General features: G+C 43.7%; 2 protein-coding genes across 8 annotated transcripts in view; one reads left to right on the top strand and one right to left on the bottom strand.

Annotated features, from left to right (window-relative positions):
• The window catches only part of SP110 (SP110 nuclear body protein), a 38,460-nt gene extending 31,205 nt beyond the window's left edge, over positions 1-7,255 (bottom strand). Inside the window, 3 exon segments of the mRNA XM_040639330.1 lie at positions 1,342-1,510; positions 2,932-3,079; positions 5,354-7,255. Coding sequence (XP_040495264.1) covers positions 1,342-1,510; positions 2,932-3,079; positions 5,354-5,721 — 685 coding nt within the window. The 5' untranslated portion in view covers positions 5,722-7,255.
• Positions 5,480-17,155, top strand: part of SP140 (SP140 nuclear body protein) — a 62,045-nt gene continuing 50,369 nt past the window's right edge. For 5 of the 7 annotated variants that reach the window (XM_040639285.1, XM_008690368.2, XM_040639291.1 and 2 more), the window contains exons 1-3: positions 5,509-5,594; positions 7,306-7,437; positions 10,937-11,087. In XM_040639285.1, the coding sequence (XP_040495219.1) occupies positions 11,020-11,087 (68 nt within the window). In that variant the 5' untranslated portion in view covers positions 5,509-5,594; positions 7,306-7,437; positions 10,937-11,019. Of the gene's footprint in view, positions 5,595-7,305; positions 7,438-10,936; positions 11,088-17,155 lie in introns of those variants that run through there. The other 2 variants (XM_008690367.2, XM_008690369.2) reach the window with 2 other exon arrangements.

Raw genomic sequence — 17,155 nt, 5'->3', positions numbered from 1 at the left:
TCCTCCCCAACTTCAACACTCCGGGCGCTTGGTTTTCTGCGTGCAATTCCTTCCATGGCCAGGTTTCTCTTATGATTCTTCTCCAACATTTATTTCAGGAGTTAAGTTGTCTCAACCAGTGAACAGAAAAAAGAAAGTAAGGTGGGATTTTGGAGAGGGGCTTAGAACAAAAGCACAGAGTTGCAGATCCAGAAAGACGCATGAGCTCGGCTACGTCCGGGGGCATCACAAGGTGTGGTGCCTCTGGCTCTCAGACTGACTTAGCGTGGCCTCTAAGAACCCAGTCCTCCCTGTGGCACCCCAATGCTACCAGGAGCACGGGCTCAGGTGCACCTGTGCCGGCTGGAAGGGGAGCTTTTCTCTTTCACGGCCCCTATAGCTCAAGGAGTCATTTCTTTTTTGGGGGAGGAACCTCTTGCTGTCAACAGTGGTGACCCCACTAACAAAATGTCACATTTTGTGTGTGTGATCTGCTGGTCTTCTTCCTGTTATTCTCAGCTAAGTGAACCATGCGCTTTGGCCAAAGGGTTTGTCCTTAAACCGAAAGTGATCATGTCACCTCTTCCCCTTGTCCTGGCTTCTTTCTTCCCAGCTCTGTCCTTGCTCATTCTCCTGCTCTTTATTTATCCAGCTCGTTCTCGTTGTTTCCAGTGTGCGTCACGTTCTGCTTCCTTCTTCTACCCTCTCTCTCTTCAGCTCCCTCTCCTCTCTCCTCTGGCTTTACACTCTGCCTTCCACCTGTCCTTGTTTGAGAGACGGATTGAAATCTCAGGCCCCGGTGCTAGGAAACCCAAGCAGGACAGCTGGCTCTGCTCTTAGCCGACAAGTAACTTTGGGAAAGTTATTCTGAGCTTTAATTTCTTCATATGTCAGATGGGGATAATAACAACTTCACAGGATTGTTTTAAAGATGATATGAGATTATCATGTAAAGTGCTTGGGATGATGCCTGGTACATAGTAAGTACTAAAAAACAAAAAGATACTTATTGTCCATCCCTATTCATTTCTCTTCCCTTCTGGCTCTCCTCATCCTTCTGCCAGACTGAGTCTCTGCAACTGCATCTCCGTAGAGACCATCCAGTGGGATAAACTGAACAACTTTCCCCCACTTCATAGAACAGGTTAGACGGAAATGTGTCTTCTAGAAATTTATCTTGGAGAGCTGGGGCCGGAGGCTGCTCTTCCCGGTGCACCTGCGAGAGAGCATGCTCCCTATCTTCCCAGAGAACCTGGCACTTGAAGTGCATAATTCCACGGGGCTGAAAGCCAACCCAAACTTTGAGCATAGCAACTTCTGGCATGATTTTATAGCCTAAAAGATATTCAAGAAGCCTCGTACCACTTCTGAAGCCCTTGAGAATCGTCATCAGGTGGGGGTATTCATGCAGGTTAATTCGGCTGAACAACATCTCCAGAAATGAGAGACTGAAGTTCTTTTCCAGGTGGGTGAGGATGTTGTACACCACTCTGGGGACGGGAACCTGATTTCTACAGGCCTCCATGGATTCCTTAAAAAAATGGAATCAAGGATTATTATGAATGATTATAAAATGGAATGGAAGTTTATTGTACATTTGTGGTTTTCTAAGTCATAAGAATGGTATTTCATTCTGTTAAGAAGGAATTTACACAAATGCACGAACTCGAATGTAGTAGAGAAGTCACAGCTCCACATGTTTACTTCTAGAACCTCACATAGGTTTGGACTGCTAGTCATAGGAATAAATAGTTTAGCCTTCTTTAAAATAAGTCTGCTTTGTGAACCTTATTTTAGGTACATTTAAGGGAAGAAAGAAATTTTAGGAAAGGGAAAGGGGAGTCAAAGGCTGCTACTGTGTAATCAATTCTCTAAGGCTGTGGGCAGAACTCTGTAGCAATGGCAGGAGAGAACTGACTGCATAACACTTCCGGAGCACTACTAGGCTAGTCCTTGGGTACAGAGCAGTGGATAAGACCAACCTGGGGCTACTCATATTGAGGGAGGGACACTGTCAGGTGGAGAAGATGGGCATTAAATAATAAACAAATAAAAGAAATGCCCGGTTGCTATTGAGAGAAGTGTTAGAAAGGAAAGCATAGGTTTTTCTAAAAAATCAGATGAGTGGGTTAAGGAAGGCTCTCTGAGCAGTGACATCTGGGCTGTGACGTGAAGAGGGGTTGGAAGCCACCAGGCCGAGACAGGGAGAAGACTGTTCAACCACTGCTGTACTTCCCTGGGCCTGGGCTCAGGAAATGCATAAAAGAACCCCCAAATTATAAAAGAATGCCATTTTTGTCCACATAGCCATATCTTCCAATGCCTGCCTTGCTTCACATTTGAATGAACTGTGCTCACCAAGCTCCTAGGAATGGGGAGGGCGCCCTTAGTGGTGGAATGGTATCACCCCTCCAAAAGGATGTCCACTTGAAACCTGTGAATGTGACCTTATTTGGAAAAAGGGTCTTTGCAAATGTAATTAGTTAGGGTCTTGCGATGAGATTATCCTGGATTAGGGTGGGCTCCGCATCACGACGCCCAGTGTCCTTAGAAGAGAAGAGAAGGAGAAAGGACAGGGAGAGGAAAAGGTGATGTAGAGACTGATGTGCAGATGGAAACAGCGATTGCAGGTGAGGTTTCGACAAGCCCAGGAACACAAAGTGTTGCTGGTGCCGCCAGAAGGTGGGAGCGTCAGGAACAGACTCTCCCCGGGAGCCTTGAGAAGGAACCTACCCTGCCAACACCCTGATTTTGTACTTCCGACCGAAGCCACCTGGGTTGAGGTCATTTGTATGGCAGCCCCTGTGACCCCGTCTTTCCCTGATAATGCACATTTTGGACCATGCCTTCCAAGCTCCAGAAGCCGTAGGGGTTTGTGTTTTTGAAACTTCAATATTTGGGACTTCTTGGTGGGGGCTGGGCTGCCACGGGCAAGCGGGCAGCACGACTCACCCTGTACATTGTCTCAGTGATGAAGAAGTTGTCTCGGAGGCCTTCGAGGAAGGGAAATGGCTTGTATATGGCATAGGCAATCTCCAGCTTCTGGTATATGAACTGCTGGAGAAGAGTGTCTTCTAAGGCCCTGGTCATGGTGAACATCCTATGAAAGAGGCAGGAGAAGAGAGGAAAGACTCTGGGAACCTGGGGAGCTGCTCTTTGCGCTCAGTGGGCATCTTCAGACCGGCATCCTGGTTCTAAAGGCAGCCCTTAGCAGTCTGCAAAGCAATGCCTACCTCAAAGGCTCATGGGTATAAGAGGCAATGACAACACCCAGCGACCGTGGAGGCAGAAAGTGACCAATAATATGATGCCGAAATCCCAAAGGGGCTGCTGGTGAACATAAGACAGATATTTAAAATAGCTAATATCTATCGAATACTTCCAATGTGCCAGACTTTGTTCTAAGAGTTTCCCATGCAGTAACTTCTTTGATCTTCACGAAACCTTGCAAGACAGTTACTATGATTGTACCCATTATACTGCGAAGGACACTGAGACGTAGAGATGTTTACTAACTTGCTCTAAATCGCACGACTTAGAACTGGTAGAGGTAAACAAATTCTGACTTTCTGCTTCTGGGTTTATGGTCATAAGTTCTATGGTCCATGGTTATGCTGAACTGAGTTAAGATTACCTGGGCAGCAGCTTAAGGCAGACACCAGCAAAGCTCGTAAAGAGGGACCACCCAGTAATGTGTAGAAAGACGAAAACCTGATAACATTTAGAAACTCTAGTGACCTACCTACAATCTTTGACACACAAGCAGGCCAAACACAAACAGTCATGAAAGATGTGAAAGACATAATTAATAACTGATTTATTATATGTATCAATTTCATATCTCAGGACAGACACACGCCTTTCCCAGGCCCATGCGACATTTATAAAAATTAGTCATTGATAGGCCAGGAGAAAATATCCATAAGTTATAATAGGCAGAAAACTTACAGATGACATTCCTGACAAATTGTCAAGAAACGTATACTAACAAAAAGTTCAATCACCCAGAGATTTTTTTTTAAAACAAAATAGAGATCCCATTTGTCCAGCTTCATTTTGTGTATGATTGAGAACACTGTAATTAATGACTGTTTCCAGGATTAATCCCAATGCTAGATTGAGCAACCCTGCTCTCTCTACTCATTCCCACATCCTTTAAGTTTGACAGGAAAAAAAGAAACATATTGTAAAAATAGAATAATCCATAACAGTATTGGAAAAGAAAAGATGCCATCAGGGGTCTATAATTGTGAAGAAATCCTGGAAGATTCAGAACAGGTGGAAGGGAAATCTAGCATCCATGATATAGACAGAATCTATCATATGGGGAAGAACACTGCAAAGATCAGCACAGAGCCAGAGAAAGCCAGAACGAACACGTGGTACGAGGAGGAAATGGCCCTGGGATTACATTTAGGATGATTAATTATACAACAGCATCAGAACATAATATCCACCAGGTTCCTTATCTGTTATGATTCTCAAGAATGAAAGCAAGGTGCAGAGAGGTTAAGTAACTACCCGAGGTTGGCAAAGCAGAGCTTGTCTGACTCAAGCCCCCTTTTACTAGTACATGATATTGGTTCTCATATGCTAGTGTTCAGATTTTTATCATGTAAAGGAGTCTTAAAAACAAATAAGCAAAAGGCAAACATCCATGTAGAAAAAAAAGCAAAAGACATAAATAGGCGGTTAGGTCAAATGTGCAATAAATATATAAAAAAGCATGGCAATTCACTAGTAGTTGGGACAGTACGAAAGAAGAATAAAAACAATAATCACAGATGTTCCTGGTGAAAACGTAAACAGGTCCAAATGTTCTGGAGGCTAATTAAGCAATCAGGGTCAGATACTTTAAAGTATGCATTCCCTTGAATTTATTTCCCAGGAATTCCCAGGAATTTATTTCAAGGAAGCAATCATAAATGTGCTTAAGGAAAATATATAAAAAGTTCACGAAACACTAGAGGGGAAATTAAATGTTCTCTCATTGTCTCTTTCCCACTAACTACCTGTAGTTACTTGCACAATGGATAATAAATGAGTTGCCCATTTGGGGCAGAGTGCAAATCACAGAGCACGGAAGAGGAGAGTAGGGAGCAAATCTTGGTTCCATCCATAACAACAGGCTCGAATTTAGGGAAAAAAGAGTTGAGCTGTGTCTCTGCTCCCCCACTACTCCCACATCTGTCCCCCTTTTTCAGAGTCTCTGGTTAAATCCCACATACCTCTCTCTTTGGAAGACAATATTTTACCAAGAGAGAGGCTCACAGTTTCAAGAGTTGGATTCCCCCCTGTAGCTGCTGCCAGGAAATCAGCTGTCAGAGCCTAATCAGCAAAAATGAAGAATAAAGCAGCTGAGACAAAAACCCACCTGGATGCTGGGTCTGCCACCTGCTCCTGCCCCTTTCCTGCGTCCAGCAGCCAGGGATCACTCCTGGAAGACGGAGAGAACAGCAGGGAGATGCCAGTGGGTGAAACAGGAAGTCTGTGCTTTGCCACATGCAGTGAGGGCCAGGCTTCCGGAGAAAAGAAAAGTGAAAGTATTTGGAGCAGATCGTGCAGGAAGCTGAAGACAGTGCCTGCTGCCTCCCTCCATCTCCGACCAGACACTTGTAAGGTTCCGGGGCATTTGGGGGAGGTGGGGGGTTCTGCCATCCGGACCAGCCTGGGGAGGGGAGTGTGGAAGGGAGGAGGCATAGGGGTCCGGCCCCAGGGGCCATGGGAGGGAACTGGGAACATACCATCTGTGTGCTTCCCTGCCTACTTCTACTTCCCCAGGACTTGTCCTGCTTCTGTACGTTGGGAGGATGAAAATGTTCCCACACTGAAGTGTGGTAGTGGTTATACAACTGAATAAATTTGCTAGAAATCGTCAAACTTTACAAAACAAACAAAAACCAAAGGGGAGGGGAGGTAACTCAGAAATGTCCATCATTTGTCAGGATAAAATTATTGCCTAAGAAAGTTGAGATAAAAGGGAACCTGAATATAACCTGAAATCACATAACGGTAGGCAGACCTCTGGGCAGGAAAGCGGTCAGGGGCCAGGCAGCCATTTGGGAGCCGGGGATGTGAGGAAGTCCGGTCTAAGACAGAGCTGGGCTCAGGAGAAGACTCCAGAACAGCCACTTCAGGGAAGGCAGAATACCCCCTCCACACAGCCTTTAAAGATTCCCTGTGTACATTGGCATGTAAGGTCTGTGAGAACACAAATCTGTTTGACATTATTTAAATCAATAGTTCTCAAATGTGTTCTGCCCATGAGCTCCCCTTACCAGGACACCCATGCTCCTCAGAAAAAAAAGATGGCTGAAACGGTTCTGGGGTCTAAGAAGCCTTGAAACCAAGGCTCACCTGCTCGAGTGAGAGCCCTTCCATGCTTGTGATGGAGGCACCAGCATCCCCAAGCCTATGCTCGGGCAACAGGCCCAGCCCTGGTGCTGGAAGGTCACCGCTTAAAGAAGACGGAAGCGTAGGAGCCTCAGGAAGTCCACAACGTGATACTCACGGCTGAGGAGAGCGTGCTGTGGTGCCTCAGAACTTGGTAGCCTACAGCGCTGTGCGGTGTAGGGACGTGGGCAGCGAGAGGGATTCAGACCATTTTGTACAATTGTCACATTTCGTTGACCTGAAGCCCTCCACTTACCCTGAAAAGTCCCCTCATGGACATTGGACATCCTACCCTGGAACCAAGACTCTCCTCCTTCAGACCCATCCAGAGATAGATTAGGCAAAGGCAAAGGCAAAGGCAAAGGCAAAAAAAAAAAAAAAAAAAAAAAAAAAAAAAAAAAAAAAAAAAAAAAAAAAAAATGCAGTGTGGAAACATAATGCCAGATCAAACAGAAATGATTAAACTAGAAATAGATGTGAATAAAGATAAAAATGTTTCTATCTCAGCAACACATGCTTGAGAATATAGTAATAATGGGAAAACTTCAGCTGTTATTTCAATGACATGTGTATTGAGAATTTACTAAAATTATGTATAATTCCTTTTTAGCTCCATTTTATTTATTATGTTAAGTGTTCATTTAACTTGATGAGTTTTCACAAATGTAATCATAATTACAATTAAGATATAGATCATTTCCATCATTCCAGAAAGTTCCTTCGTACCCTTTGCAGATAGCCTCCTCCCCAACCCCAGCATCAGACAACCACTGATGCGCTTCCTATTACTACAGATTCTTTTTGCCTGTATCAAAGTTTTACATAAAGGAAAACACACAGTATGTGCATTTTGATGTGTGGCTTCTTGGGGTCATCATAATGCTCTTGAGATTCACCTCTGTTGTGGAGGGTCGATAATTTATTCCTCTTTAGTAGGTGTGCTGGCCAACTCTTGTTCATCCCGTCCGATCGCCATGATGTCACCAATGTAATTGATCCGTGTGATGTTCTATGGGGTGTCCAGGTGATCCAGATCTCTTCGGACTATATTATGACAAAGGGCAGGTGAGTTGACATAACTCCAAGACAAAACTGTAAATGAATGTGCTTATCTGTCATGAAGAACTAAAACTCTTTCCGATCCTCCTTTCTAATCAGGATGGAAGGAACACATCTGCCAAATCAATGGCCGCATACCACATACCTGAGGTCCATGGAATGACCTGGGCTGGGGATCGTACTGCCCAGACTGCTTATTTTCTTATTCCAGTCTTTGGCTGTCCTGTAAATTCGGAGAGTTACCCAATATGCGTCTAAGAAATTGATTTTTCTGCCTGAGTTAGCCAGCGTCAGTTTCGATAACTCACACCCCAAAACTTCAACTTAGTAAAAGTTGGTATCAGAGAACGAATTGTGGGCAATGGATCTTCAGAGAAATATGCTCAGTCTGAGCTTGGTTATCTGACCTACCTGGACATAAACACAGGGGACATCCCATTAGTGTTCAAAGATGGGAGTTTGGGAGGCTTTGGCAAGCAAGGGCAAGGTAACACATGAACTTCTAGCTCTGGATGGTGATTAGGGCTCTACATGATTCCAAGTGTCAGATCTTAGCACACTTAGCAAAATGGAGAGGAACTTTCCAGGTAGAAAGAAAGCATTGACTGGCCTTCAGATATTCCCACCTACTTGGCCTAAATCTGGGTGGGAAAACAAAGACAGGATGGAGGCCAGAATCTTCTTGTCCCACGGGTCATAGGGAGGAAAAAGAAAACAACTCTACCTCTGTGTTAGGAACCAGGGACTATCTGATGGGCATAGATGGTCTTGGTCCAGGAACTGTTATCTTAGGGAGACTGGTTCTCTAGTAAATGTAAAGAAAAACAAGACAGTGGGAGAGATAAGCTAAAATTCCAGCCTATCGTTATCTGGGCTAAGGCATGATATCGCAAACTAGGGCTTTCTTGTAAACTTGAAGGGAGTACCCCTGAGGAATGCCAAAAGCCTTTTGCTTCTCAGCAGAAGAAGCTGGCACATTTATGTCATTGTCCAGCTGAGTGATGGCCTGGGTCTGTCTGCTGCTTAAAGGCAGGAAGAGGAGAGAGAGAGGAGACACCATAGCGGGTTCTTGCAGTCCGGGCCAGGCGTTGTCCAGGCCACTGTGCCCCACGGAGAGGACAGCTGTGCCCAACAGAAGCTCAGCTTCACGGCCCCTTTGCCGCACAAAGGGAGAGAAGGAGAGAGAAAGGACGGGCAGTGGGTGGTGGCAGGCAGTCCCCCGTGTGTGTGGCACCTGGTAGGCACACGGACCCCATCCACAACCCCCATGAGATGTCCTCATCAATATCCCGAAATCTGGAATCTGTCCCAGCCAGATGGATGTTCACTTCTTTGGAGGAAAGAAAGAACAGAAGTGGGCAGAAGGGTAGAAATCTCTGGCCCTCTATACTTTGCAAACAGATTTGTGCAAATTTCTAGCACTTCTATAATGAGCCAGAAGAAGCAGGATTCAGTGAAACATACTTTGGAAACATCCTGCTTTGCTTCTGGTTCCCCAGGCCTCGCCTGCTTTGACCCAATGCTCTGACCAAGGGCCTGGATTCCACAGGTGCCTGGATCCCATTTGCCTGTCTTGGATCCACTGTCCCACCTGGATTTCTAGTCCTCCTGTTTTGTTTATTTTATTTTATTTTATTTTATTTTATTTTATTTTTTTTAAGATTTCATTTATTTATGACGCCCAACCGCTGTGCCACCCAGGCGCCCCTATTTTATTTTTTTTTAAAGATTTTATTTATTTATTTGACAAAGACAGCCAGTGAGAGAGGGAACACAAGCAAGGGGAGTGGGAGAGGGAGAAACAGGCTTCCCACAGAGCAGGGAGCCCGATGCGGGGCTCGATCCCAGGACCCTGGGATCATGACCTGAACCAGAGGCAGACACTTTAGACACTTAACGGCTGAGCCACCCAGGTGTCCCTCCCATTTTGTTTATTTTATTTGCGCTTTGCTCCCGTTTCTTTTTCTCCCAACTTTATGCTGATACCGTGTGTTTTTGTAAGTTGCTTCAAATCCTTTCCAGAATGAAGGCCGGCCACGTGTGGAAAACATTCTGTACAAATGTAAATGTGATGCAGTTGGTAGCTAGCATCACATTATCCTTTAAGGTCTAGGTAATGTCAGTTCCAAGCCCTTTCCCCAGCCCATGTGAAGCCTGTCGCCCTGATTTCAGTGACCAGTTGAAGCTCAGTGTTTTCTAATCACCCTGGCTACGTGTGTAAAGTGCCCGTATATTCAAGAAAACTTAGAAAGGCACACCCAGGCCCCTCTGCTCAAACTTGGCACTTCCCTGCGGTTGCAGGAGTAGGGAATGTTCTCTGGCCTCTGGCTGCTTTCCAGCGATTTGAGGAACATCTTCCCCACCTTATAATGCTGAGCATTTTGGCTCTGCCTCGCCCTGTGTGCCTGGCCAGTCCACCATTTCAGAGAAGATCTGAAATGTCTGGTTCTCCTTCTTTCCTTCTCACCACCACCTGAGCAGAGTGGTAGGGGCAAACATGGAGTTCACTTCCTGCCCCCATAGCCTATGCCCCCTCACCTCAACACAACCTGGATCCATTTGAGTGAAACCAACCTTTCTGCTCTCTTTCCTTAGCACGAGCAGTGACCTGTCTGCCATGGAAACTGAGCTGGCCTTGGTCCTCTGCCCCGGGGCTGAGAACCACCTTAGAGGTTGGGCGCAGGGGGACCTCGTGTTGGTATAACCACAGCACACTGTTCAGCAACTTCACTTTTCCCCTTTGGGTGTCACAATCAATGGGTACGAGAGCTCAATCAGTGGGTAGACTTTCTCCTCAGAGCTCCAGGGAGGCACAAAGGCAGTAAACGTCTGCTCAAGGTTGATCCTGGGCCAGCTCCATGACCCAGTGGGGCTGGCAGTGGAAGATGGCGGGTGGAGGCAGCCAGCTCAGCCGCAGGTCAGTCCTTACCTCCCGTCCTTGATCCCCATCTCCCGTAAGGTCGGCGTCTACACTGGTTATTTTTGTCTTCCCAGACTCATTCCACAGGTACATGACAGAAAAAGATTACATGTAAATAAGTAATGGGGAAATCAGATTTCTTAAATCACAGCAGATTAGCTGCCGGGGAAACTTGGGGCCCTCTTGACTCATATGACCTTCTTATTTCCTTGCAAAATCCATGCAGCTGGGCTGGCGTGGGTGGAACTCCCTGGCCCTCCTGAGGCCTTGCTGTGGGGTTCCATGACTCCCATGCCCTATGAATCCTCTCGTTTCCCCTGAGCCTCCTCTCTCCCTACCCCAAACCCCCAAAGACAACTCTGCCCAGAACAGTTTCTTTTAGGAAAAGTAACATTGAAATTGGATGTTGTCAAACTTCTGGTTTCTGGGTAGCTGGGGGCTAGTTCTGCTCGGAGCTTATCTAAGCAGGGCATCTGTACACCAACGAGTTAGGGGAAGTGAAAGCAGACCCAGTACTGACAAATACAATCGGGTGGGGAGGGAGGTGTTACTTTATCTGATCTGCCTTGTTACACATTTGTCTAGGGAAGGAGTGAATTTGTCTTCTAAAAATACAAGACAAAGACATCAACACGTTCCTGCTAGAAATTAAAGCAACCTGAAAGTGTATGGCAACCCCTCTAACCCAGACTCCAGTGCTGGCCGGGCCCCAAGAAGGCACCCGCAGAGCAGCCAGGTAGGTCCTCAGCACCCAGCACCCTCACTCCTGGCAGCCAAGGATGCAGCCCACAGCTGCTCCTCCACCTGGTCCCGAGAGATGGGAGAGGAGCAAGCTTGAGTCCGGCCAGTCCTTGGCCTCCAGGCAGGGAAAGGAAGGCCCTGAGAAGTGACAGTGGGGTAACGCTGATCTCATAAACTGAGTTGGGAGGTGCTGCCTCTTCTATTTTCTAGAAGAGTTTGGAAGGAACTGGTATCATTTTTTTCTTTAAATGTTTTGTAGAATTCACTAGTAATACTGGTGCTTTCATTTTTTCAGGTCTCTTTTTTAAAAGATTTTATTTATCTATTTATTTTAGAGAGAAGGAGAGAGCCCGTGCGTGTGTGCACTCACACCTGTGTGGGGGGGGCGGGTAGGGGGGTGCAGGTGGGGTGATGGTGGGGGGAAGGGCACAGGGAGAGGGAGAGAGAGAATCCCAAGCGGAATTTATGCTGAGCGAGGAATCTGATGCCGGCCTTGATCCCACAACCCTGAGATCATGACCTGAGTCTAAATCAAGAGTCATGTGCTCAACCAACTAAGCCACCCAGGCACCCCTTTTGGAGGCCTATTAATCATTGATTCATTCTCTTAATAGATGCAGGTTATTCAGATGATTGTTTCTCCTTGTGTGAACTTTGGTAGTTTGTGTCTCTTAAGGAGTTTTTCTGTTTCATCTTCTATCAAGTTCTTCATCATGGAGTTTTCCATGGTATTATTTCTCTGCTATCTTTTTAACATCCATGGGATTAATAGTGATGGCCCCCTCTTGCCTTTCTGATATCAGTAATGTTTGTCTTCTCTTTACTTTGTTAGCTTTTCTAGAGGTTTATCAATTTTATTGATTTTCCAAAAAAATCAGCTTTTGACTTCATTGATATTCTCTGATGTTTTCCTGTTTTCAGTTTCATTGACTTCTACTCTAATTTTAATGATTAATTTTTTTCTGCTTGCGTTAGGTCTCAATTTCTCTTTTTTTCTTTAGTTTCTATAGGTGGAAGCTTAGGTTATCCATTTAGATCTTTCTTCTTGTCTAATGTGTGCATTCAACGCTGTATATTTTCCTCTAAGCACTGCTTTTGTTACATCCCATAAATTTTAATAAGTTGTGTTTTCATTTTCATTTAGCTCAAAATATTATAGTTTCTCTTGATATTTCTTCTTTAACCCTAGATGTATATTCTTTAATTCCAAGTATTTGCAGGAATTGTCCAGCTATCTGTTTTTTCTACTTGTATTTCATTATGTTCCGAGAACATATTTTTAAATGATTTCTATCCTTTAAAATGTTTTAAGGTGTGTATTATAGCACAGAATATGGCATATTTTAGTGAATATTCCATGTGAGCTTGAGGGGTATGTGTATTTTGCTGTTGTCGAGTGGAATATTCTGTAAATGCCAATTAGATCAGGTTGATTGATGGTGCTGTTCAGATCAACTATATTCCTAATGATTTTCTGCCTGCCTGATCTATTAATTACTAAAATAGGGGCATTGAAGTCTTCAACAATTGTAGGGGATTTGTCTATTTCTCCTTCTAGTTCTATCAATTTTTGGGTCACATAGTTTGTTACTTGCATGCACGTTAAGGATTCCTGTGTCTTCCTAGAGAAATTGATCCCTCTGTCACTCTGACAATTTTCCTTGTTCTGAAGTCTGCTTTGTCTGAAATTAATGTACCTTCTACAGCTTTCCTCTGATTAATATTGGCATGGTATCTCTTTCTCCATCCCTTCACTTTGATCCTATCTGTGTTTTTATGTTTAAGGTGGCTTTCTTACAGACAGCATATAGTTGGGTGTTTTTTTGTTTTGTTTTTTTCACTCCATTGATCTCCGTCTTTTAATTGCTATATTGAGATCATTCACATTGAGAGTATTCCTGTAGTTGGATTAATATCTACATGTTTGCAACTGTTTTCTACTCATTATTCTCGTCTCTGTTTCTACTTTTTCTTCTTTTTCTGCCTTGTATGGTTTTAATTGAACATTTTATGACTCCATTTTCTCTTCTTCTTCCCTAGCATATGAATGATGTTTCTTTTGAAACATTTTTAGTGCTTTCCCCAGAGGTTGCAATATATATTTATGACTAGTCATATCTGTTAGTTATTTATTTACTTATTTATTTTTACTTTGCTTAATACCATTTATTTTCTTCATACCCGTGTTTTCAAATTACACTATCCTGCTTTATGGGAGATGCATGTCACAAACTTATAAAAGAATGTCACAAACTTCTCCCTCCTGTCCTTATCAACATTGCTGTTGTCATTTTGCTTATGCAAATGCTCTAATCACGTAGTTGCTATTATTACTTTGAATAAACAGCTATCTCTTAGGTCATTTGAGAATGGGAAATTAGTGAGAACCTCAAAAGCTAGCTTTTGTTCATATAGATTACATCAATTGATATTTGTCATATTAGGAATTAAAACTTTGAGCACTTAAATATTTATTTATTCATTAAAAAAATAATGAACTCATTACGTGCTGATATAAATGACATATTTTATGAAAAATAACTGTGTTTTCTAAAGGACAGTAAATTAGTAAGAAGATTAGCAATGCTTTATATTTTTGCAGATCTCTTTAATAGTTGGCTCAGTAGAAGACACCTGGATTCTCCTATCGGCTCTGCAGTCAATCTTTTGTGATCCCACAGAAGATGTATTCCCTGGGGAATTCCACTATACATGTGTGACAGGACAAGAGAGAAAAGGGGTTAATAATATCTTAGTACTATTATGAAAACAGTTCCGACCATGGTCATGCATGAAAGGGTCTCACGTAATCCCAGGCGTCCCTGGACGATACTTTGAGAATCACTACTTTAAAATAATTTTTGAGGGACATCTGGGTGTCTCAGTCACTTGAGCTTCTGCCTTGGCTCAGCTCATGATCTCAGGGTCCTGGGATCGAGCCCCATGTTGGGCTCCCTGCTCAGCGGGGAGCCTGCTTCTCCTTCTCACCTTGCCTCTTCTCTCCACTTGTTCTCTCTCTCAAATAAATACATAAAATCTTAAAAAAAAAATGAAAATTGTGTGACCAACGCAGATGGTACAGGAGTGAAATATATTCTGAGCCGTTGCACAGCTATTTGTTTTCATTGAAGTTTGGTTGACACACGATGTCACATGATGTTCTGCTCAGCACAGTGTCGCTTGCACAAGTATCTTGCCTTCACACATGAGTAACTGGACAGGGTATATGTTTTTTACTCATTTCTTTTTACCTCTGAATCTATAGATTTGCATAACTGTTTTAGACATTTCGGGTTTCAGGTTTAGTTGCTTGGGGTTTTTTTTTTCCCCCTTTTAAAATTTTTACCCACTATGTTCTGGGAAAATTCTCTCCTTATTTTACAACGATTTTAGCTACCCTTTTTTTTTCTTTTCTTTTTAAATTTAGCGACCATTTTAAATTTCCAAGCCCCCATCTTCTTATTTTCTGGCCTTTTCTTCATGTCATCCTGGACAACATATATTCTCCTATCTGTATGACAATACTTGTTTCTTGGCAACTCTCTTCTGTCCCCAGCACTGTTTCTGTGTATGCTGCGGTAATTTTTGTTCTTTGCTCATTTTGGTTCTACTCCTTCCTGTGGCAGGTTTGCACAAATGCGTGTGGCCTATTGTTTGTTCCTGCGTAAGGGCAAGGCCTTAAGGCCTGAAGGTGAAGCCCTTTTTTTCCACTTCGTCATCTATATTTTTTGTAAGAAGCAGCCTCTAGTATCTTGCCTGGATGTGGGTGTGGCACATGCTGGGGGGGTGGTGGTCAGAGAGGAGCTGGGGAGCCGATCGGTCAGTATTTTGCCTTTCAAGCAACCCTGCTGGCCTACGATGGCGCCTCCCTCCCTGGCTCCGCTGCGTCTCAGGGGCTGCAGGACATGCTGGACCCTTTTCTCACCTCTGGGACCCTCGGCCACCAGCGACAGCAGTTAGCACTCGGACCACTACTGCTCTTTCAGACTTCGGGTTCAATTTCTCACCTAACTCCCTTCCCTTAGTTGTTGTGTCTTTAATTCCTTTACTTTCATTTTAGGGGGCCCTCTAATCTGAGGGGAGCAAAGCACTTGTCTTGGGTCAACTATCTTTAACCAGAAGGCTTTTTCTTTTTAATGGGTAAGGAATGGGTTTTGTTCCATTCTAATGCATATGCATAAGGGGAAGTCCCAATGACCCTCTTAATGTGGGATAGAAAAATCTTACAAGTGTTTACACCTTTTAGAATTACAGAGAAGTTTATCAAGACATTATCAGCGAGGGGAACCATTTATGCAGTAAGAATCAGAATTACAAAGCTTTTTGGGTTTAAAAATTACTTTCCCAAGGCTTGACCATAATGTTTGGAATCCAGGGGTCTTACAGGTCTCCACGTATAGATAACACTTACACGGGCAGGTTTAGCTACAGAACGAGTCGTACTTTGAATATACACACGTCTGTGTATGAGGCCAGAGAAAAACACCTATTCTTGTGACTGTTACTTGAAACCTTGTGCGAGGGGCATCTTTGACCTAATTCTACCGTGTGGAATGCCATTCTTGCCTCTGCAGTCACAGATGGGTGCGGGATGTCTACCCCTTGTACGTCTTACTTGAGATTTCTTCTCTTTGTTGTTCACTAGGAACATTTGCTGTTCGATTGCTCTACACACTCAACACTCATGTCTTATTCAGGCTTCGCCAAATCCTATAAATGGATACTATTACTACTCCCGTGTCACATCAGGCAACTGAACCTCAGAAAGTTGGCCAAGGTTAAAGCAAGTAAGAAGCACAGCCAGGACTTGTCCTCAAGTCATCTGCATCCAGAGCCCGCACTTAGTATGAAATGGGCAAATTGAACAGGCTTTCGCAAAACTACACCTTACCATACTTGTTTATGACAGCACACAGTGGTCAGTGAACAATCTGGAATAACCAAGAATGATCTCGCTGTCTAATAGAGGCAAACAGATTATGGAACATGTTAGGGGAATGTGAGGGGAAGTTCTTAGAGGCGATAACCAAGCTGCTCTTGAAAAGGAGTAGGATTTTTCTAGGCAGAGAATATTCAGTTTAGTCTTCTGCTTACAGAATACCGTGTAGCAGAATAGCATTCATCGCATGTGATTTTGAGAGAGAGAGAGAGCACGGGCGGAGGGAGGATCAAGAGAGGGACAAGCAGACTCCGCACTAAGCCTGGAGCTTGATGTGGGACTCAATCTCACCGCCCGAAGATCGCGACCTTAGCCGAAAGCGAGGGTTGGCCGCTTAACCGACTGCGCCACGCAGATGTCCCAACTGTCAGCGATTTTAATTATATAATATCCGATGGAATCTCAAGAAACACACCAGACAGAACAGGATAAAGGGAAAGAACCCTGGGGCACAGTTCGAGAGACATTTTCTGCCTTGATGCCAGATCATATGTGCTCCATGTATTCTTTTAACTGCAGAAAATACCTCCTGATATAGGCAAAAACAAAATTAAGTTGGCCTTATAGCCATAGGGACTGAAATTGTGAAGTATGACAATAACTTAGGGTCTACAGAGGTATAGAGAAAAACTCTTGCGAAATCCTGGCAGGACTGTAAACTAATCAATCACTTTGAAAAAGAACTTAGCAACTTAAAAGTTTGAAGGCTGTGTACCCAGTTTCTCTACAGTTCACTTCTAGGTACATAAGCTAAAGAAATTCTTGTTATCTGCACATAAGGAGATATAAACAAGGTTGTTCACCAAAATACTGCTCATAATAACAAAAAATTAGAATAGACCTAAACATTGACCAGTAAAGGATTATTAGGTAAATATTGTCTATAATTATGTAAAATATTATTACACAGCAATTAAAATGCACTGATTTGACTTTAAAATATCAATATGGACATATTATAAATATGATGATACATGGAAAAAGGCAAATCAGGCATACCCTGTTTTTTTATTAAAGATTTTATTTATTTATTCGACAGAGAGAGACAGCCAGCGAGAGAGGGAACACAAGCAGGGGGAGTGGGAGGGGAAGAAGCAGGCTCCTAGCGGAGGAGCCTGATGTGG

The sequence above is a fragment of the Ursus maritimus genome, unplaced genomic scaffold, assembly GCF_017311325.1.
Source record: "Ursus maritimus isolate PB19 unplaced genomic scaffold, ASM1731132v1 scaffold_1, whole genome shotgun sequence".
Lineage (NCBI taxonomy): Eukaryota > Metazoa > Chordata > Mammalia > Carnivora > Ursidae > Ursus > Ursus maritimus.
The sequence above is the reverse complement of the archived record's forward strand: the minus strand, read 5'-3'. Positions and strand labels throughout refer to the sequence as shown.